The sequence below is a fragment of the Littorina saxatilis genome, linkage group LG7 (assembly GCF_037325665.1).
Source record: "Littorina saxatilis isolate snail1 linkage group LG7, US_GU_Lsax_2.0, whole genome shotgun sequence".
Taxonomy (NCBI): domain Eukaryota; kingdom Metazoa; phylum Mollusca; class Gastropoda; order Littorinimorpha; family Littorinidae; genus Littorina; species Littorina saxatilis.
Genome location: NC_090251.1, coordinates 36,652,174 through 36,675,020, shown reverse-complemented (window position 1 = coordinate 36,675,020; position 22,847 = coordinate 36,652,174). Strand labels below are relative to the sequence as shown.

The following is a 22,847-nucleotide window of genomic DNA, read 5'->3' as shown; positions in this document are numbered from 1 at the left end:
AGTGATCCAACACTATTAATGAACTTTTCCGCAATTGACAAGCAGATTTGGATCAGGTTAATGACACAAACACAAGTACACATACGCATAAACACAGGCACACAGACATACACAGACACATGTAATGGTTAGGGGCAAATTATACCTGCGCAGTCAGCGGCGCTGCATGCTGCGATAGGGATTATGACGAGTACTTGGCCTGTTTTCTTTTCACGCAATGTGTAGCGGACTGGGAAAAAAAAAGAATGACCTCAATAATCTACAGTGCGTCGTCTGTGCCGCTGACTCCGCGCAGGTGTAATTTTCCCCTTTCTTTCTTTCTTTCTTTATTTGGTGTTTAACGTCGTTTTCAACCACGAAGGTTATATCGCGACGGGGAAAGCTAAGGGGGGAGGGAGATGGAATAGAGCCACTTGTCAATTGTTTCTTGTTCACAAAAGCACTAATCAAAAATTTGCTCCAGGGGCTTGCAACATAGTACAATGTATTATTACCTTACTGGGAGAATGCAAGTTTCCAGTACAAAGTTTGTTTGTTTGTTTGTTTATTTGTTGCTTAACGTCCAGCCGACTACGCAGAGCCATATCAGGACGAGGAAGGGGGGGATGAAGGGGGCCACTTGTCAAGCGATTCCTGTTTACAAATGCACTAACCCATTACTTGTGTCCCAGCAGGCTTTAGTAAAACTAAATTAATACCTACTGGAAGATTACCAGTTTCCAGTATGTTAAAATAGGCTTAACCTATCTACTGCTGGACTTACATCAGAACACTAACAGATTAAACTATACATGAATCGCGAGACAAGCGGCAAGAGAAGAGATTTTTGGAAAAAATACAGGTGAATGAGCAAGAAGGCAGAAAAAAGAAAAGAATTCATGAAGAAAAAGAGAGCATGACAGGAAAGAGGAACCAAAAATCTACCTAACAGCAAACTAGAAAGCTCCTGCGGTTCCAAAAACAGGAGGGGCCTTTAATTTCATAACCGCAGTGCCCCACTGCGGGGATCCAGTACAAAGGACTTAACATTTCTTACATACTGCTTGACTAAAATCTATACAAACATTGACTATATTCTATACAAGAAACACTTAACAAGGGTAAAAGGAGAAACAGAATCCGTTAGTCGCCTCTTACGACATGCTGGGGAGCATCGGGTAAATTCTTTCTCGTCCCAATATGGGACACCCCCTAACCCGTTGATAGGGGCTAATTTGCCCCTTATCAACTCACATACTGTTAGTATATATTATGCAAAACAAAAATATCTTTTGGTTCTTAGTCACATGTACATGCACTAAAATCATACTTAACTTTGAGGATACGGTGGGAACATCGCTCACACACGCATTAGACTTGCAAATATCAATGAAAACTTGAACTAACTTCTTGTACAAACTGCAGTGCTTACAAATACAGTGGAACCCCCTTCTTATGACCCCTCAATTTAAGACTTCCTCCGGGCGGGGATGTAGCTCAGTCGGTAGCGCGCTGGATTTGTATCCAGTTGGCCGCTGTCAGCGTGAGTTCGTCCCCACGTTCGGCGAGAGATTTATTTCTCAGAGTCAACTTTGTGTGCAGACTCTCCTCGGTGTCCGAACACCCCCGTGTGTACACGCAAGCACAAAACCAAGTGCGCACGAAAAAGATCCTGTAATCCATGTCAGAGTTCGGTGGGTTATAGAAACACGTAAATACCCAGCATGCTTCCTCCGAAAAATGGCGTATGGCTGCCTAAATGGCAGGGTAAAAAACGGTCATACACGTAAAATTCCACTCGTGCAAAAACACGAGTGTACGTGGGAGTTTCAGCCCACGAACGCAGAAGAAGAAGAAGAAGACTTGCTCCGTTTCAAGACCCTTCTTTCTCAAACTTTCTGTTCATATATAACCACTCTAAATATACCTCCATTGTAAGACTCTCTCCTTTTTGTTAAGACCTGATTTTCTCAGGTTCTTGGTGGTCTTAAAATGGGGGTTCCACTGCAGCAAAAGAGGTACACATTACTCATACACAAACACCCACTTTTTTTAAAATTAGTAAAGCTTTGCATCTTTATCTCTGATTAGCAAATTCAATCAAAACTCAAACTTATGGTACATACTGTAATGCTTATAACAGAATTGCAAAAGATGAAAATGGTGTGTACACACACACACACAAGCGCACGCATACACACAATTGCATGTATTTTTTGTTTGTTTGTTTGTTTAACGCCCAGCCGACCACGAAGGGCCATATCAGGGCGGTGCTGCTTTGACATATAACGTGCGCCACACACAAGACAGAAGTCGCAGCACAGGCTTCGTGTCTCACCCAGTCACATTATTCTGACACCAGGACCAACCAGTCCTAGCACTAACCCCATAATGCCAGACGCCAGGCGGAGCAGCCACTTGATTGCCAATTTTAAAGTCTTAGGTGTGACCCGGCCGGGGTTCGAACCCACGACCTCCCGATCACGGGGCGGACGCCTTACCACTAGGCCAACCGTGCCGGTAATTGCATGTATGGATTTCCATGTTCAATAAAGCTAATATAAATCCTACTACATGTACACATATTTTTAAACATGTAAAGCCTTGCATCATCTCTGTTTGCCCCAACTGTTGAATCACAAAATATTAAGCAATCGGTAACAACCACAATAAGCTTCTTGATTTACACTTCTTTCGAAACCATACATGAATACATGAAAAAGCTAGACATTATGCGTAAAGAAATACCACAAATAAACAATAGCGTAAATCAATCCAGATCAATTGCCAACCTAAATGACAAAGAAAATCAGCCTGAAAGCATCTTGTCTAATACAGACAAAAACAGAAGGTTACAAAATTTAACCCCCCCCCCCCCCCCCCACTATCAACTATTGCTTTGAAAAGTCCTTGAACTGAGAGCAATGTTTATTCTCCAATACCTGTATCAATGATACATTGTTGTCTCACCCTTGTAGAATGCCCAAAACTTCTGGTATATGCTAATTTCTCCTTAACACTTTCTACCCCACCTATATTGACCAAGTTATTTGTAGCCGAGACCAGCTGTGTTGCAGCAGGTCACTCAGAATTGTACATGTAGTAACTGTGTAGAAACTGTGTATCAACACGATGGAATGCAGGCGTTTAGATCGACGTTACAGGAAGTGACTGAAGTGACTGTGTGTACGGGTACAGTAAAACCTGCATCTAGCGGACCCTTATTTCGGCGGACACCTTAGCATAACGGACAATTCAAGTGAGGACGGATGTATTTTACTCTCAAAAACACCTTAAAAGAGCGAACACCTCAAAGGCGCGGACGTGGACACCCTTTTTTGGTCCCGATTGGGTTCGTTACTTGTCAACAACGGACAAACCCTTGAAGCAGACAGCTTTTAGCAGACGCTGGTCCGCCATCTTGGTTCTGCAAATACAATCTCGCTGGCGATGTGAACGCGCGAGAAGCTTATTTTGTAAGCCAATGACAGCACTTGAAAGAAGTTGATTTTTGTATGGTGCACGCTCATTGGTCGATGCCGTGAACTCACAAACATTTCGGGTTTCTACTTTCTGTACTGTGATGCATCTTCGTCTCATCCTTCGTCTTCGTCTCATCATGCCAAAACGAAAAAATTTGACTTTAGAAGAGAGAGTCGATGTCATAAAGACCGTTCGAAAAGTTGCTGATGAGCTGAATTGAGGAAAAACTCAAATTTCCAACATAAAAGCTGATCGAACACAAATTCTCAGTCAGTGGGACTCTGGTGCCAGATCGACGGCAAAATGTGTTAAGAGAAGAAAAACAACCTATGACGAGTTGAACGAAGAACTCTTCGAGTGGTTTTCAACAGCTCGATCAAAGAATCTTCCAGTGAATGGCCCATTGCTTCAGATAAGAAACCGATTGCACCTCTCTCTCTCTCCTTTTCTTTGAACAAAAACAAAAAAAGCTTGAGGGCTTCAAAACTTTGAGTTTTAATAATCACTGTGGCAAAAAAGAATCAGTGACTGTTGGGTGTTTTTTTTCTCCAAAAAAATGTTGGCGCATTCATATTCATAAGAAAGGACACCTTGCTACAAAGGACAGTGGCAAGGCTCCCCAAGAGCGTCCTTTGCTCGCAGGTTTTACTGTATATCCGTACCAGGTCAGATAGAGCCATATGAGTGGGTACGGATATATCCGTACCTGGGAGACAATGAGTTAAAACTACCATTAGCACACCATTTAAAGCAGGTACATGTACTTCCATGGGAAAAATGGCTTAAAATGGTGCCTTACACCTGATATTATAATTTTCTGTAAAGCAGGTGACGTACTGACTGACTAACTCATTGAGTTTACGTCCTCTTAGGTCCAATAATTGGCCTATATTGGGACAGGTAGAGGCAGCATGCTATGTAAACTGACAATCTTCTTCCCTGGTTGTAGGACCTTCTTCCCTTCTTCATTCCCGTGAACAAAAAACTCTGATCTCCAAAAAGAGAAAAGAAAAAAAAAACAAAGGAAAAAAAAAATGACAATCTTCTGCAATATTACAAACTTTGGTATGTGTCCAAGTAGAAGCATGCATTTAACCCATGCTAAAGCCTGGATGGATGGGTGGCGATTTATAAGACCAGCTAAATACACTCTGTATATATTTGGATGTGATCTAATCAGCTGTAAAAGTTAGTGAAATATTAATCAAGACGTACATTCTTAGGCACGAGGATCGCTTTAAAGCACATGGACAAGAATCACACTTTACATTTCATATACTTTCAGTCTATATAGTTCGCTACCTTGATTGACCATATGTGACCCTTCACCACGAAATGAGTCGCATGTCACCTCGCGCGGTTCTGCGCTAGGCTTAATATAAGTCCGGGGAGTGTCTGGTAACAGTGTGAGGGTCACCTTAGTCACAGGCTCATAACTCAAACAGTTTTCGCTCTTTTCTAAAACGGTTTTCACCACTGGATAGAGCATAAAAACTCTTTAGGAAAATGTAAAAATATGAAAATCATGCAAAGGTGACATGCGACTTGTTCCGTGGTGGAGGGTCATACTGTATATTTTACTGAAAAAACAAACTGTGAAGAAAATAAACACACAAAGGAGAGACTGATCAGCAGTATGACAATTATAGAGATGAGGTATATTTATGCTGCATCTTTTACACCGCAGTTGTAGTGAACTGTGATATGTTACGATAACTATTCCCATGAATCCAAATTTTGGCATCTTCTGATACACCCACAATATTTGTTCGAGATCACAGATTTGTCTTTTTTTTTAATGGTTGGCTCAATTTAATAATCTCTTCCACCATGCTACAAAGTGTATGAACAAGGATTAGCTGGGTGGGTTTTTGGCTCACGTAAGTGTAGCCTATGCGATGCTAACTTTTGTCTGTCTGTGCGTGCATGCGTGCGTGCGTGCGTATGTATGTATGCATGTATGTCTGTGGTCGAAACTTTAACATTTGACTGAACACCGAAATACTAATTTTACCTAGTTATCATTCAAGCAACAGCTTCAAAGTATTGAAGCAATGATCAACATTTCGTTCGGCACGTATGTAGTTAAAGTGTGTATCCAAAGAAAACGGGTGGTGGGGGGTTTTGGGGGGGTAAAAACAGGTGACTGGTTTGTGTCGTTTGTGGTATGTAGACCAGGTCAGGGATCAAGGTTAGGTCAGATCGCGTGAAGGATTGTGGTATAGATACAGTTATCACCGAGCTGCAGTTCGCCGATTCAAAGAAGACTATTTCACATTTTTCGGTTTCGTAGCTCCAGAAAAATAGATAAAGAAGATACCAAAGGAGATTTCCTACAGGTTAATCTGCACAGCATGTTTCCAGAGTCTGCGCGAGGAAGCGCTGTCGAAAGCACAGTGTCGATCTGGCCATCTGGCAGTCGTGTTCCCGTAAGTAGGCTACACGGAGACAGACAGATCTAGATTTAGTGTCTCGCACTCTTGCACCGTGTCACATATATGCTTACTGTGTGTGTGTATGTGTGACGGAGTGATTGAGTTTGCGTTACTGTTTGTTAATTTCTTACGTGAGCCTTGAAGGCTTCGCCTCTTGTTTCTTTAGCATAGAATATGTGCTTTGTTAAGTGCAAGAACTGTTCAAACAAATAAGTGCACTTTTCCTTTTAAATCCCTTTTTTTCAATAAACAAGTAAGTGATACAATTATCTGGAGTAATATTCTCTTGAACCGCATTACACTCACACTGTAATTACAGCTACCACAACAAGGGACGTTTACAGTGGTACCTGTTACGAAAAGACACCCCTAGGACAAACCAATAGGTGTCCCCACATAGTAGGTGCCCTCTCATTGTAAGTATATATTGGTAGAGATAATAATCACAGGGGCAAAAGAAGCTACCTGTCCTTTATTTGAAGGTGCCCTCTCATCGGAGGGGCCTTACATCGCAGGTACAACTGTGTCAAGAATTTTTTCAAGAGCGTTCTTGTCTCACATAGGTGGGTTCATTTCGGACGGCCTTTGGCGCTGACCGTTGTTCCTGACAGCCTCTTGGTACAGCGGTGGTGGCGTCTGGTTGCCAAGCAGCGGAGAACGCTCATCCACAACAGGAAGAGGAGGGATGGTTCCGTCTCTGACGTGTGGACGGTTGCCAACGGGATGAGATCGCTGCTGGCGCTGGTTGGGGAAGTGAGGCTCTCCCTTGCTGCGGTAAAACTGCCAGCAGATTCCAAGTACCAGCAGCAGGGCCCAAGCACATCCCAGGATAATATCTGAAAACAACAAACACATACCAGGATAATTTCTGAGAAAACGGACAAACACATCCCAGGATAATATCTGAGAAAACAGCCAAATACATCCCAGGATAATTAATGAGAAAACAGGCAAACACAATGCGTTGGCTTCCGTATCAGAACAAAAAAATTCCCATGTGCTAGTAGATCTTTTCTGGACACATTACAGAAGCTTCAAAAGCATATGAACTTTTTCTCTTTTTACCAATTTTTGTTTAGACAATAAAAGAACATAGCTAATTGTGTTGTATATTGTAAAACGTTTGTGATGAGAGAGGTCGTTCTATCCTTCTCTTAGTGTAACATCAGTGGACGGCCTTGCGACCACACTTACAGAGTATTACTATTAATCAGCAGTCACAGAACTTTCTTTCTTTCTTTATTTGGTTTAACGTCGTTTTCAACCACGAAGGTTATATCGCGACGGGGAAAGGGGGGAGATGGAATAGAGCCACTTGTCAATTGTTTCTTGTTCACAAAAGCACTAATCAAAAATTTGCTCCAGGGGCTTGCAACGTAGTACAATGTATGACCTTACTGGGAGAATGCAAGTTTCCAGTACAAAGGACTTAACATTTCTTACATACTGCTTGACTAAAATCTTTACAAAAATTGACTATATTCTATACAAGAAACACTTAACAAGGGTAAAAAGAGAAACAGAATCCGTTAGTCGCCTCTTACGACATGCTGGGGAGCATCGGGTAAATTCTTCCCCCTAACCCGCGGGGGGTAGTCACAGAACTCCTTTATAATCCAAATGAATGGAATTAGAGTTTAACATGTACAGCGGTACCCTCCCGACCTTCAAGACCTTCAACAGTTGAAGAAAGTCAGGTCTTAAGAGGGAGCAAGTCTTGAAATGTAGCAGGGCGGGGATGTAGCTCAGTCGGTAGCGCGCTGGATTTGTATCCAGTTGGCCGCTGTCAGCGTGAGTTCGTCCCCACGTTCGGCGAGAGATTTATTTCTCAGAGTCAACTTTGTGTGCAGACTCTCCTCGGTGTCCGAACACCCCCCGTGTGTACACGCAAGCACAAGACCAAGTGCGCACGAAAAAGATCCTGTAATCCATGTCAGAGTTCGGTGGGTTATAGAAACACGAAAATACCCAGCATGCTTCCTCCGAAAACGGCGTATGGCTGCCTAAATGGCGGGGTAAAAAACAGTCATACACGTAAAATTCCACTCGTGCAAAAAACACGTGTACATGGGAGTTTCAGCCCATGAACGCAGAAGAAGAAGAAGAAGAAATGTAGGTAAATTTACAGAAAAACAGAACAACTTAGAGGGTCTAAAGGGGGGGCGGGGGCGTCTTAAAAACGGGGATATTAAAAGGGTTGTTAAACTGTAACAGCAGTAACACTATCCACTTCAAAACTCACACTGATTGGCTGAACTCACCTTGGGCCTGGAATGGAGTAATGACAAGCACTGTAGCATAGCCGGCCACTGAAGCATGGTGAACCACGTTCAGGACGATCATTCGCAGGCTCGACCGCAACAAGATCCCAGCTACCATGACAACGCAGTATCCCCCAACCAGAGAGCAGGAAACGATGTTCAGCTACAAACAGACATCAAATAAATGATATCAAACTGCTTAAAAAGATGTCATGCAAAAATACCATAAACTAGTAATTTTCCAGTTTCACACAGATAAAAAATCTGAAAATATTGAAAATGAAATCAACCACTGGACTGAAATCTACATGTAGATATTTAGCCTATTAGATTTCTCATGTACAAATATAATGTAATCACTGCATACATTCTGAAACAGATAAGACAAAATTACAGTTCCAAAATCAAGAATCAAACCACAAGAATGGTAAGTTGTAAGTTTCACTGCATGATTTGACTTGCCTTCACTGCTATGTATGGCACAATAACCTGACACAACAGAAGCTAACTTTCTAAATGTAAACACCGACACAGAAATCTCCCTGTTTGCCGGAGCTAGCCACTCTCAGTAACAGAGACTCAACCCCAGGACTCTGAGACGTTCGCAAGAACCCAGTCCTCTACGGAGAAGAAGATGAAGGCTAAAAAGCTCAAAACGCGAACAACAGCAATGACAAGACAGAAGAAAACGTTTGACTTACAGTTCGAGGACTGAAGAGCAGCAAGACGGCGAAAAAGAGAGCGATGCAGGCAAACACCAGTCCATAGTTGACATCAGACGCCCACCACGATATGTTGGCTGAAACAAAGATTCATTTTATCATTTTATGGAAGAGACACATTTGGTTGATTGATACATAGAGATGAAGAAAAGAAGAAGAATTAACTGACACTTCTGCTTGAGTCTTACATCCTTGCCCCATCTCCTTGTCAGTACCGTGAACATGTATCAAACAAAAATTATGTAAAAACAGACATGTACTAAAAAACACATATGTAAACGCATATATTCATACAGAAACACATGCATACAAACACATGTGCACACATATATGTACACACATATACACACACAAACAAACACACACACACAGAAAGACAGAAAGAGAAACACACACACAAACACTCAAGGTAAACAACATGCACAGTCTCTTCCATAATTCCAGTGATAACAACACACACTCACCTCCTCTCCACACACACACATACAGCCATTTCGACACCAACACACTACTCCTCTCTCTCTCCCCCCCCCCCACACCCCACATATAAACACACACATACCCACACTACCCCCAACTCACTCACAGTCACACACACACTCACTAACACACCACATTCAACCATCCTGACTTACCAAAGGGAGTAAAGAAGAGAACGCCGGACACCAGAAATCCAGCACACAACCCAGGCAGCAAAACCGACACGGATGGAAACGAAAACATCCACCAGACAAACAACCACAGCCCGGCCCCCACCAATCCAATGGCTGCTGCAATTGCCAGGCACGCTCCGTCAGCCACGGTGCCGGCCATCGTCAGCAGAATGAAAGAGACGAGTGTCGTTGATATGAATCCAAAGAGGGCCAGCTCTGAAATAAACGAATACAAAAAAACACATGCAAAATTACATATCGGTGGAATTATTACTGTTTTTGTTTTTGTGTGTGCGTGCGTGAGAGAGAGAGAGAGAGAGAGAGAGAGAGAGAGAGAGAGAGAGAGAGAGAGAGAGAGCCTGTTCACATGGGGACAGTTATAAATATGCACATACTCAAGTGCGTAAAAACATACACAGGCATGCATGGGTGTTCACGTAGACACGCAGGCAAGGCAGACAGACAAAGGTCTCAAACACACATATTTCAAACACAAACACACACACACACACACACACACACACACACACACACACACACACACACACACACACACACACACAAAATACAACTATTTTCCTCTCTTAAATTAAATCAGATGGGTTCTTAATTTTCACAAACCGACAATATTGTTTGCGCTTTTAGATAAACCGTACGTATATACCTGTTTTGAGAAAGGCATGTCCCAGGATGAGTAAGAACAAACCAACCACGCCACTAGCCACAATCATCACCCATTCTGTGGCTCCATCTGCAACAACAAACATTACAGTCAGCAGACTGAAATTATGGTCATCTCACATGCAGTTTCACAATGAAATAAAGCTGCTTTTCTTAGCTTTCGTACAATACAGTCAAACCTGTCCATAAAAACACACAAGGGACCAACCAAACGTGGTTCAAAACTTTTTCATAGAGGGGGAAAGGTTACTTAGTTCCAGATTAAACAAAAGCAAATATGTTGGCTTTTGTGCAATACATGCAGCGGAACCCCTTACATGACCTCAAAAAAAAGAAAAAATCCGGTCTTAAAAAGAAGGATGTAGTCTTAAACTAGAGATGAATTTACAGAGGTCATGAACAACAACAACATTTAGAAAGCAAGGTCTTAAAAGGGGTAAGTTTTAATAAAGACAATTAAGACAAGACAAATTATTTATTAACGAAGGTAATGGCATATGCAAACAGGTGCTTTTTTTTTTACATCCCGCCCTCGCCTATAAGAAAGAAAGAGAGATAGAGAGAGAGAGGAAGTGAGAGAGACAGAGACATAGGCTGACAGTGAAAAACAGCACTCACACTCTAAACTGCATTCGCCAGCAGTGTAGTTGCATCCATAGGTGATAGCAGGAACATAAGCGGCGGTCAGACCCCGTTTGTCGTCTGTAACAACCACGCCATACACCGCACCCTGTGCTCGCTGTGACGTCACGGTGGTCAGGGACTTTTGCGTCCCATCGTTCTTCACAGACAGAATCTGGAGACAAAAAAATTAAAAATCAATAAAAAATAAATATCAACAAATCACAGCTCACTCACAATTCTCTTCCGATGACGGAAGACTGAGACCCGAGAACAACACTGACTATCTTTCAAACTGAACTCTCAAACATGGGTTTCTGGAATCTCAATTACTGCACCTCAAGAGACTGGGACTAAGTAACACGTACAGCCCAGTATGGCTCACAGGAGCAAAGCCTGAGCTCATTCTACAGACTACTGGCTAGAAGACACCAGCCAAGGCACCAGGCTGTGGGGACACGCTGCTGAACTGCAGACTCTATAGAAGCCACCGAGCTAAGGATATAATTGCCATGCATGAACATCAAAACCAGGAGGAAGACTACATGTCATTTCTTTATTACAGCAAGGCTGTGGTTTACACCCACTGCTGGTTTTAACTTCAAAAACCCTTTAAAATTTACTGAAAATCGTAAATTTGGTAAAAATCTCATACAGTGGAACCCCTATTCTAAGACCCACCCCCCAATTTAAGACACCCTCCCTTTTAAGACCCTCTTTGGGCGGGGATGTAGCTCAGTCGGTAGCGCGCTGGATTTGTATCCAGTTGGCCATTGTCAGCTTGAGTTCGTCCCCACGTTCAGCGAGAGATTTATTTCTCAGAGTCAACTTTGTGTGCAGACTCTCCTCGGTGTCCGAACACCCCCGTGTGTACACGCAAGCACAAGACCAAGTGCGCACGAAAAAGATCCTGTAATCCATGTCAGAGTTCGGTGGGTTATAGAAACACGAAAATACCCAGCATGCTTCCTCCGAAAGCGGCGTATGGCTGCCTAAATGGCGGGGTAAAAACGGTCATACACGTAAAAGCCGTGGGCGTTTCAGCCCATGAACGAACAAACAAACAAACAAACAAAAGACCCTCTTTTTTCAGACTTTCTCTTCATAGCCTTTGTAAATTTACCCCTATTTGAAGACTCCCTCCTTTCTAAGGGTAAGACTTTATGTATCAGAATTCTCTGAACTTGCAGCTTACCTTTTGGGCTTGTGACTGAATCTTGTCAGCAGTCATCATGTCTTGAACCACGCCCAGCAAGCCCTCAACACTGTCATCATTGGAAGACACGTATTTTACATAGACATCGTAATTCAAGCGACTGGTCAGAGCGGCGTCTTCACAGCTTGCAGGGCGGCCCCCTTCACTGGCCCACTGGAACCAGACCTGCGAGCGATGGTCAGCTGTGGTCAGGCGAATGTTCGGATCCACTTCCAAGGCGAAGACTTGGTTGCACCCACCTGGTACAGGCGCTGGAATGAATGCGGAATGATGAGTATGGATTCTGTATTATTTTTTTTGCATCTATGGAAAGAAAAAGGGATATGAGAGGGTCGTGGCAGGGGGGGGGGGGGGGGTGGATAGAGACAGAGTGAAGGACAAAGAGAGAGAGTAGGAGAGAGGGACAGAGTGAAAGAGGGGCATAAATAGAGATAGAGTTAGATAGAGAGACATGGATGATGGAGACAGACAAGCAGAGATATGCTCACACACGCACACAAATTGCACAGAAAGAGAGAGAGAGAGAGAGAGAGAGAGAGAGAGAGAGAGAGAGAGAGAGAGAGAGAGAGAGAGAGAGAGAGAGAGAGAGAGAGAGAGAGAGAGAGAGAGAGAGAGAGAGAGAGAGAGAGAGAGAGAGACTTTGGGAGAGAGGATTGTTTGCTCTAACATTCAATACATAGCAAATTCATCTAAAACATTTAAAGTGCCAAAATAATCTGTTAAAATAACATTTAATTTTTAAATTCCCATGCAGGAAGACATTCTTACTGTGTCTACCACTACAACACAATTACATACCGTTTGCCCCATATTCCTGCAGTGTCACCATGGTGGTTACATTTTCAGCAGCACCGGCAGAAACGGCCACACTCCATCGAGCACCGTCAGCACTGCCGTTCACCTTCCTCACCATGCCCATACTGTTGCCAGTGATGCTGTCGCCCGACGCCGATGAGGTGTCCCTCAAGATGAGACTGGCATGTTGAGCATGGACTTGCATGACCAGAAAACGAGATGTGGCGCTGACATCTGTCGCTTCGAAGTTGACAACGCCAGTGGTTGGTATGGGGACCGTCTCTGGTATTCCTGGTGTTAGCTGGTAGGTGGCATCTGAGGAATGTATACCAAAGTGACTGTATGTTTTTTTCAACATATCTGTGTATCTTTTTTGTAAGTCTGGATGCTCCGTAACTGACTCTTCGCTTCCTTGGCCATGTACTCCATTTAATAATGATACCCATTTTTTTATGCTTCACTTCTAATCCTAATTAGTGTATGGTTGTTGTTTTTTTACCAAAGGGATCACTATAACTCTAAACTAAGCTAGATATGTTAAAGTCTTCAGTTCTTGACCAGGAATTATGATTGATAATGATGTACTTTGTTTGTAGTCCAGTTCTTTCCATTGTGTTTAGTTAAGAAAATAACAGATTTGAAATGTACATTTTTATTTAAGTTATTAGCTTTACAGACTTTCTAGTGGGTCTATTTCTGTATGCACTATTAGTATTATCAATATCATTTGTCATTGCTGTACCAGTCATTATTTCTGTTGTTCTATATATTTGATTTTGAAGGTCGGGGGAGGGGGGGGGACCATGTTTAGGCCTATTTGCTTCTGTATGTTAAACCAGTGTGTGTGTGTGTGTGTGTGTGTGTGCACGTGTGGACCGGCGGGTTGGCAGGCGGTCGTGCGTGCGAGCTTGTGTGTGTTCAATTATCCCCGTGAATGTGACTGAGTCTTTTGTGACGCCGTCACGAACTGAAAGAAGAGTTAACATTTGACTTTGAAAGTCGTTCGGTGTGGCAGTGAACATTACACAGCGCTTAGTCGGCCTGGATATCGCCTCATTGACGAACTGATTGACTCACACTCACAGTCACACACAAACTGTATAATTAAAACAACAATGACATACTTGCCTACTTCTAGTTCTAACCACAGGCGGAAGGTATCGTTCACTGGACCAACACTATCACAATAAGACTAGTCTTATTTAGTTATTATGATAGTGTTGGTCCAGTGAACGATACCTTCCGCCTGTGTTCTAAGCCCAAAACTGTCAGTCTGTGACTGAGAGGTACGCAAGAGTAACTTAAAACCAAACTGACCTGTCTGGCTGAGGACAGGCGCGTGCAAGACAGCGCACAGAAATAGTTGAAACCATGGCATAGTGAACATGTCTGCACAATCACATCATCATTTTCTGCTCACGAAAGTCTAAAAATGGTCTTTGTTGTTTCTGTTAGTCGAAAACTTTGTCACGGGATGCCATTTTACAAGGCAGGTAACTCTCTAAGCACAAATGTTGGGCGCATAGTAAGAATCCGGGGCAGAGTTGGAATCTCGCGGGACTTCGTCACGCCTCAGTAGATTTCCAACTTAGCGCGTCGTTTCCGGAAACGCACTGGCTCGTTCTAGAAATGGCCCTCCTTTCGACTGGCGATGCCAGTCTGTCTCTCGCCCTTGACCATGACGGGTGACCACAGGGAAGAGGTGGACAGTTTTATCGTGGAACTTACGCAGAAAAATACAACCGTGCGCTCACGCAGAAGCCTGAATATGACTGACAACATTGTGCTGTTTCTATTAAAAACAAAACGTACGGGAAGTCTTCGAAGTTCAAGTGGTGGGTGCGTGAAACTGAAGAAGTTTCAGCTCGTGAACTTTCCAGTCGTGCTGTACAGTTTGACCCCAGTTTACAAGTACTGCTTCTGCTGAGCATCAAGAAGTGATTAATGTATTTTTGCTGTCTGTCTTATGGATTCAATTGTGCAAGGCATTTTATGATTTTTAAGTTGTGCTGTACAGTTTGACGCCAGTTTACAAGTAGTGCTTCTGCTGAGCATCAAGATGTTATTTTTGCTGTCTGTCTTATGGAGTTCTTGTGCAAAGTTTAAACAGAGGCATTTTTTGATTTTTAAGTTGTGCTGTACAGTTTGACGTCAGTTTTCAAGTAGTGCTTTTGCTGTGTGATAAACCACAGGAGCTTGTATCAAATCGCCGGTCGATCATTATTTACAGTCTACTACTACTATATACTACTACTATATACTATATAGGATTTTGTCTGATGCATCAGGCTGTTTTATTACAACCAACTATTGATATTTTAAACATACGCTGATCATTGTAGTCCATCAATTATCATTTAATCATCGCATTCTAAGAAAGAGCAAAATTCTCACTCTGCGCGCGGTTCATTTCCAGAATCGCGTAGCGCGAAGTTGGAATTCCAACAATGGCGGCCATAGTTGGAATTCCAACAAAGCGCAGGTCATTTCCGGAAAAGCGCCGCTGACCAGATGGGACGCAACAGTCTGCACGACTATAGGCCAGCATTTGAGTGAACATATGTCAGTCAATGAAGTCTTGTGTGTGTTTGACTTTAGTTTCTACTATCACTGAGCTCTGTGCTAAGTGTGTCATTAGACATAGCAACCGAAAAAACCGGGTCCATCGCATGGGATGGGTGGTGTGTGTGTGTGTATGTATGTGTGTGTGTGTGTGTGTGGGGGGGGGGGGGGCAGTCTGTTGGTAAGGGATTACGTTGCTGTCAAGGTGGCTCAACTGATAAAGAGAGAAATGGGGAAGGGAACGGGTTACTTACACCTGAAACTATCCTTGGCACAAAGGGTCAAAAATCCCCAAAATAAGGCCTTAAATGAATAAGGCCTTATTTCAGGAAATAAGGGCTTAATTTCAAGAAATAAGGCCTTATTTCTAAAATAAGGGCTTATTTTTTTATGGGCTTATTTTTGTAAGGCCTTATTTTTGTAACATTTATGTTTTGTTTTTGGTTTTGTTGTAAAGTGTTTATGATTGTGTTCTATTCCGTCAATGGCGTCATTCTGGTAATGATGTTGTTATTGCTTTTGTAAAGCGCTTTGTGTGTTCGAAAGCGCTATAGAAATCACCATTATTATCATTATTATTATTATTATTTTAAGGCCTTATTTTAGAATAAGGCCTTACCAGAAATAAGGCCTTATTTTTCTAAGGTCATATTGGAAATAAGGCCTTAAGAAAATAAGGCCTTAAAAAAATAAGCCCATAAAAAAATAAGCCCTTATTTTTGTAAGGCCTTATTTTTTCGCCTCTCAGTTGTATGCTGGTACACAGAAAGAGCGGCGTTGGAGAGAGAGAGAGAGAGAGAGAGAGAGAGAGAGAGAGAGAGAGAGAGAGAGAGAGAGAGAGAGAGAGAGAGAGAGAGAGAGAGAGAGAGAGACAATGACAATGACAATGACAATTCTTTATTTTACGAGGGTAACAGAATAAGAATAGGTATACTTTTTTGCATCTGAGAGAGAGAGAGAGAGAGAGAGAGAGAGAGAGAGAGAGAGAGAGAGAGAGAGAGAGAGAGAGAGAGAGAGGAGAGACACAGACAAACAGACGGACTGACAGACAGATAGACAGACGGAATGACGAACGAACTGACGGACGGACTGACAGACAGGGAGACAAAGATAGAAAGAGAGAAAGAGGGAGAGAGAGAGAGAGAGAGGGGGTGTGTGTGTGTGTGCACGGTGTGCCGTGCGTGCGTGCGTGTGTGTGTGTGTGTGTGTGTGTGTTTGTGTGTTGTAATGTCTTTATGTGTCTGTGTGTCTTTAACTTTGTGTCTAGGTTTGTGTGTTTGTGTGTGTGAGTGTGTGTGTGTGTGTGTGTGTGTGTGTGTGTGTGTGTGTTTGTGTGCTTGTGTTTGCAAATGCGTTAGGGTAGGTACAGGTGTACAGGAGAGTCCAGGTGCGACAACTGATTTCAACCAGTGTCATAATGTTTATCGTTTGGAAATGTTTTCTCTTGTTCCATTCATTATCTCTTTTTTCGCGCTAACGCGCATATGTGCGTTCGTGAGTGTGCGCGTGCGTATGAGTGTATGTGTGTGTGTGTTGTCGTCTATATGTGTCATTAAGTTATTGTGTGCTGCTATTAAGGTGAGCAGTAGTGATGCGCAGAAAAATAAGGCCTTATTTTTGTAAGGCCTTATTTTTTTAAGGGCTTATTTTTTGTAAGGCCTTATTTTCCTAAGGCCTTATCGGAAATAAGGCCTTATTTTATTAAGGTCTTAAAATAAATAAGGCCTTATTTCTTTACGCCCTCATTTTTAATGACTATAGAGATTTAAGGCCTTAGTTTCAAAATAAGGCCTTATTTCTCGAAAATAAGGGCTTATTTCCAAAAATAAGGCCTTATTTTGAAAATAAGGGCTTATTTTTTTAAGGCCTTATTTTTGGGATTTTTGACCCATTGTGCCAAGGATATGAAACAGAGAGAGATACAGAGACAGAGACTCAGAGACAAAGACCGAGAGAGACAGAGACATAAACAGAGAGACAGAGCGAGACAGCGAGAGACAAAGACAGAGAGTCAGACAGACGACGGAGACAGAGACAGAAATCAATCAATCAATATGAGGCTTATATCGCGCGTATTCCGTGGGTACAGTTCTAAGCGCAGGGATTTATTTTTTTATTTTTATTTTTATTTTTATGCAATTTATATCGCGCACATATTCAAGGCGCAGGGATTTATTTATGCCGTGTGAGATGGAATTTTTTTTACACAATACATCACGCATTCACATCGGCCAGCAGATCGCAGCCATTTCGGCGCATATCCTACTTTTCACGGCCTATTATTCCAAGTCACACGGGTATTTTGGTGGACATTTTTATCTATGCCTATACAATTTTGCCAGGAAAGACCCTTTTGTCAATCGTGGAATCTTTAACGTGCACACCTCAAATGTAGTGTACACGAAGGGACCTCGGTTTTTCGTCTCATCCGAAAGACTAGCACTTGAACCCACCACCTAGGTTAGGAAAGGGGGGGAGAAAATTGCTAACGCCCTGACCCAGGGTCGAACTCGCAACCTCTCGCTTCCGAGCGCAAGTGCGTTACCACTCGGCCACCCAGAAACCGAGAGAGAAGGAGAGGGACAGAGACGGAGAGACCGAGTGAGACAGCGAGAGACTGACAAAGAGAAAAATACAGACAGACAGACAAACACACAGACGAAATGGTTAGTGAGAAAGAGAGATATAGGGACAGAGACACATACAGACATGCTCAGTGAGACAGAAGACTATGACTGAACGATGAGAGATATAAAAACTGAGAGACAGAGACATAGAGACAGAGACGAACAGACAGAGAGAGTGAATGGTTTGGCGCCAACAATGCTTATTCATCATCAAAATAGTTATGTTTCTTGGCGATAACAATTCTTGACAAATAATTCACCTGCATGTGCACTGGAGCAACAAACACTGAGAGCCTTTCTCCGCCTTGCCCGTTTCACGTCAGATTGGCAAGTGCTATTTCAAGCTTGTTCACACTTTTAAAAAGTAGATAGTGTGTGCGGTGTGTGTGTGTGTGTGTGTGTGATGTGTGTACGTCTGTGTGTGTGTGTGTGAGTGTTTGTGATGTGTGTACGTCTGTGTGTGTGTGTGTTTGTGATGTGTGTGTAAGAGAGAGAGAGACAGAGAGAGACAGAGAGAGACAGAGAGAGACAGAGACTCAGAGACTGAGAGAGAGAGACAGAGAGAGAGACAGACAGACAGACAGACAGACAGACAGACTGACTGGAACCAAATCGGAAAAAGACGCTTAGTCAAGGAGTTTAATGCACAGTCGGTACTCCCAGGCAAATTTGATTTCATTTGACAGACTAATGCATATATCTGAAACAACCTTTCTAGGTACCCAAAAGTGGCAGCAGCTATACGCAATTTTAAAGCAAAGTAGCCAAATTATTTTGAAAAATGCACTTCAGAAAAAAACCCACTTTGTTGCTAAAAACGGCAATATCAGCTTAACCGCAGGCAGCAGAGTAGATATTTCTGAGTGAACTATCAAGTAATTGAAAGGTGTTAAACAGCAAGTGAAAAGATTGTTTGCGTGCAACACATAGGAGCACCAGGAGGCCTTGTATTTCAGAAATTGTGTTACGTCAGTGACGTCATTTTCACTTTTCTGGATAATGTCAAATTTCATTAAAGACGTTTTGTTAGCCACAATCTAATCAGATACATATCAGAGGGAAGTGCATTCATTGGGCTTTTAGTTGCAAGTACCTCTGATGAGATAGCTCATAAACACTAAGTGTGAGAGTTCAGTTCCGAAGTACACCCCCTAATTGTAAGTCAAAGTTATGTCATGAAAGCCTTTTGAGAGGCACTATTACAGGTAAGAGTGGAGTGTATTGGACCTAACATGTACGTTAATACATAGAAAAATGCTTGCTCAAAGCGTAGGAGCAAAATATATAAAGATACCTGTGAAGAAATGTATGCGCGAGACGATAACTGTGTGATAAGTCTCATTCAGTGAAATAACGCCTTTAATTGCGTATCCTTACATTTTCAGGCAGTGCTGGTTTTCAGAAGAGTTGCGTTTGAACCTCCAAAATGCCCGTCAATATAAAGTAAGAAAATAGAATGTATCTGTGATTGACAATGTGCGCCATATGTATTGAACATTCACTGGAAAATCGGGTGCATACCGTTTTGGGCGGTTTTACGCTTCACTGAAGAAAAAACAGAATTTAGTGTGTTATACAAAACTCTCTGGGTAACATGATTTACATAGAATAAAGAAGTACAATTTATGCCATGTAGTTACTGAATGAAGGTTGAGCTTGCGGAATATTGTTTGAATATTGCACCTTCAGCGATGACGTCACACGTGACGTCGAAGCTACAGGTAAGCGAGGTGTAAAGTCTAGAATAAGCACTGTATACTAGTTGGTGAGACTTACTGCCCACAATACAGTACTCCCGCGAAAAAGTTCAATGGCATGGAAGACAAATGAATATACTTTCTAAATGTTTTGTCGTGGAACTCAGCAGTAGCAGCGTCAATTCACAATTCGAAGGCAAAACATCCCAACGACACTGAGCACAAAAAAGAGAGGATATTTCTTCAGTGCTACAGATCTCATGTAAAACAGCAGTGTTTAGGCCAGAAATATATGGGTATATGACGAATTGCCTTTCTTCTGCTCAAAAATAGGCGTAAAGGATTTGAGAATTATTTGGGTAGGACGTCACAGGTCCCTGTTAATACCTACTCACAAAATGAGGGGTTTTGACAGCATGATTCTCTTTAAACCGTGAAAAAGGCGAATAAAACTAAACAGTATTTCATATGTTTTACACCAGTGAGTTTCGTTGAAGTCTTAGCTAACAGGGCTTACCAATGTTGTTTAAAACTGCCCCGCAGTCAGGCTGATCTAACGTGTGAAAGAGAGCGCCAACAAGGTTGATAACGACAAGAAATCCTGGTTTTTGAGAATGTTTGTCCTGGGTAGCTGCAGTTGATATGCAATAAATTTAAAACTACACGAAGCAGTTTCTTTAAATTACACAGGACGCTGACAAATACTCTCTTCTCTATGCGTGTCATATGTGTAAAGAAACAGAACCTGAGTATAGACATTGTTACGGTTTTCCGTTAACACTTTTTGAACGTTGGTAACGTCACTGAGACAAATGCAACATCATTGAAATTGTGCAGGCTTAGTAAGTAGTTGTATCCCTATACGTGTCTTAAGTTTCAAAAGCATTCTTCCTCGGGATCAAAAGTTGTGTCCGTTTCAAAAGAGACACAAAATACTATGATTGGTGAGTTTCACGCAACCTTTTTCAAAGGACACTTTTTAATCATTTCGTCCCCCGTCTTCCAACAGGACGTATACAACCGTCACAGACTATGGACAGCTAGCTCAGTAGCTGTTGCACAAAAAATATGCATGTTTTTGTTTTTTTTAAAGTCTTTGGTGTAAAACAAAAATCGAAAAAAGGAAAAGCGTTGCAAAGACAGAAAAATGAAGACATGACGTCATATTCTAAGAAATATATCACCAGCGGGACGACTGGTTAGTTAGTTAGTTGTTGCTTTTTGGGTCCAGCGGACCATATAGGCCAAATCAGGACACATCTGTCAAATGAAACCAAATTTGCCCGGGAGTACCGACTGTGCATTAAAATCGGCCTGAGAGCCCTGTTTATTACTCGTCTGTGTGGTATGGCTGGTTTAATTAGCACATCAATGTGGTGCCTCAGAGAGAGAGAGAGAGAGAGAGAGAGAGAGAGAGAGAGAGAGAGAGAGAGAGAGAGAGAGAGAGAGAGAGAGAGAGAGAGAGAGAGAGAGAGAGATGAAGAGAAAAGAAAAGAAAAGAAACTCACACTTAAACACACACACACACACACACACACACACACACACACACACACACACACACACACACACACACACACACACACACACACACACACACACACTGACAGTGAATCAAAACTCAAGTGTACAGTATTTTCATGAAAACTTATTCGTCGTTCCATTCCAATTGCAAGAATATCGCACAGTTCATATATCCAAGCAAATCAGATGGCGTAGTTAAGAAAGAAAAAGTCTTCATAGTTCCAAAACAATGTCTTACTATGCAAAAGAAATATAAGTAAAATAAAAATAATAGTCACAAAAAGTAAGCCTTAAATATAAATGTAACTGACAACAAAGATCTTGACATTTTGAAAACAAATGGAGAAAAAACAAGTCGCGTAAGGCGAAATTACTACATTTAGTCAAGCTGTGGAACTCACAGAATGAAACTGAACGCACTGCATTTTTTCACAATGACCGTGGTCCGCCGCTTGTGCAAAACGGAGTGAAACTGACGAGCCTGTTCAGCGCGGTAGTGGTTTCGCTGTGCGGCATAGCACGCTTTTCTGTACCTCTCTTCGTTTGAACTTTCTGAGCGTGTTTTTTAATCCAAACATATCATATCTATATGTTTTTGGAATCAGGAACCGACAAGGAATAAGATGAACTTGTTTTTAAATCGATTTCGGAAATTTGATTTTGATAATAATTTTTTTAATTTTCAGACCTTGTTTTTAATTCGAATATAACATATTGATATGTTTTTTTGAATCAGAAAATGATGAAGAATAAGATAAACGTAAATTTGAATCGTTTTACAAACAAATAATTTTAAATACAATTTTCAGATTTTTAATGACCAAAGTCATTAATTAATTTTTAAGCCACCAAGCTGAAATGCAATACCGAAGTCTGGCCTTCGTCGAAGATTGCTTGGCCAAAATTTCAATCAATTTGATTGAAAAATGAGGGTGTCACAGTGCCGCCTCAACTTTTACAAAAAGCCGGATATGACGTCATCAAAGCCATTTATCGAAAAAAACAAAAAATGTCCGGGGATATCATACCCAGGAACTCTCATGTCAAATTTCATAAAGATCGGTTCAGTAGTTTCCTCTTAATCGCTCTACACACACACACGCACACACACACACACACACACACACACACACACACACACACACACACACACACACACACACACACACACACACACACACACACACACACACCACGACCCTCGTCTCGATTCCCCCTCTATGTTAAAACATTTAGTCAAATCTTGACTAAATGTAAAAAGCAGCATTCACAAGGTATCTGTCTTATGTTTCTAGTCTTTTTCTCTGATTGTATCACTTCTCTTATTTCGTAGCCGTCGAAGACGAACCAGTCGAAACCGGCCTGAATTATTGTATTTGTCTAAGTTCTGATTAGTACAAGTCTATCGTTATTTAAAGCAACATTGCCCTTTGTTCTCGACTTTCGGCATATTAATATTGACGAGTGAACGCTTACTGAGCTAAAAATAATAAATAAAAAAAATGTGAATGGAGCTTCTGTTGATGAAACTGTACACGCCCAGCAAAATAAACAAGTATCAGCTGAATCGCATAAAAAGCTTTTGTTTTCA

General features: G+C 41.9%; 1 protein-coding gene and 1 long non-coding RNA gene across 2 annotated transcripts in view; both read right to left on the bottom strand.

Moving 5' to 3' along the window:
- Positions 1–294: 294 nt before the first annotated feature.
- Positions 295–22,847, bottom strand: part of LOC138971340 (uncharacterized) — a 165,043-nt gene continuing 142,490 nt past the window's right edge. The window contains exon 2 of the long non-coding RNA XR_011457222.1: positions 295–494. This is a non-coding gene — a long non-coding RNA (uncharacterized lncRNA). The remainder of the gene's footprint in view (positions 495–22,847) is intronic.
- Positions 3,943–14,471, bottom strand: LOC138971333 (transmembrane 7 superfamily member 3-like). Its single transcript, XM_070344057.1, has 9 exons — positions 14,164–14,471; positions 12,850–13,161; positions 12,031–12,302; positions 10,833–11,010; positions 10,198–10,284; positions 9,516–9,749; positions 8,860–8,957; positions 8,159–8,321; positions 3,943–6,733 (listed from the first exon to the last, which is right to left on the bottom strand). Exons 1-9 carry the CDS (start codon positions 14,231–14,233, stop codon positions 6,453–6,455), a joined length of 1,695 nt encoding a protein of 564 aa, XP_070200158.1. The 5' UTR covers positions 14,234–14,471; the 3' UTR covers positions 3,943–6,452.

What these genes read in the sequence shown, in the direction of transcription:
- LOC138971333 (XM_070344057.1), bottom strand. Translation starts at nt 14,233, where the DNA reads ATGTTCACTATGCCATGGTTTCAACTATTTCTGTGCGCTGTCTTGCAC. An exon ending in GCAGGAATATGGGGCAAACG is followed by an intron (nt 12,303 to 12,849) that starts GTATGTAATTGT and finishes CATTCATTCCAG; the next exon opens with CGCCTGTACCAGGTGGGTGC. An exon ending in TTCAGTCACAAGCCCAAAAG is followed by an intron (nt 11,011 to 12,030) that starts GTAAGCTGCAAG and finishes TTTTGTCTCCAG; the next exon opens with ATTCTGTCTGTGAAGAACGA.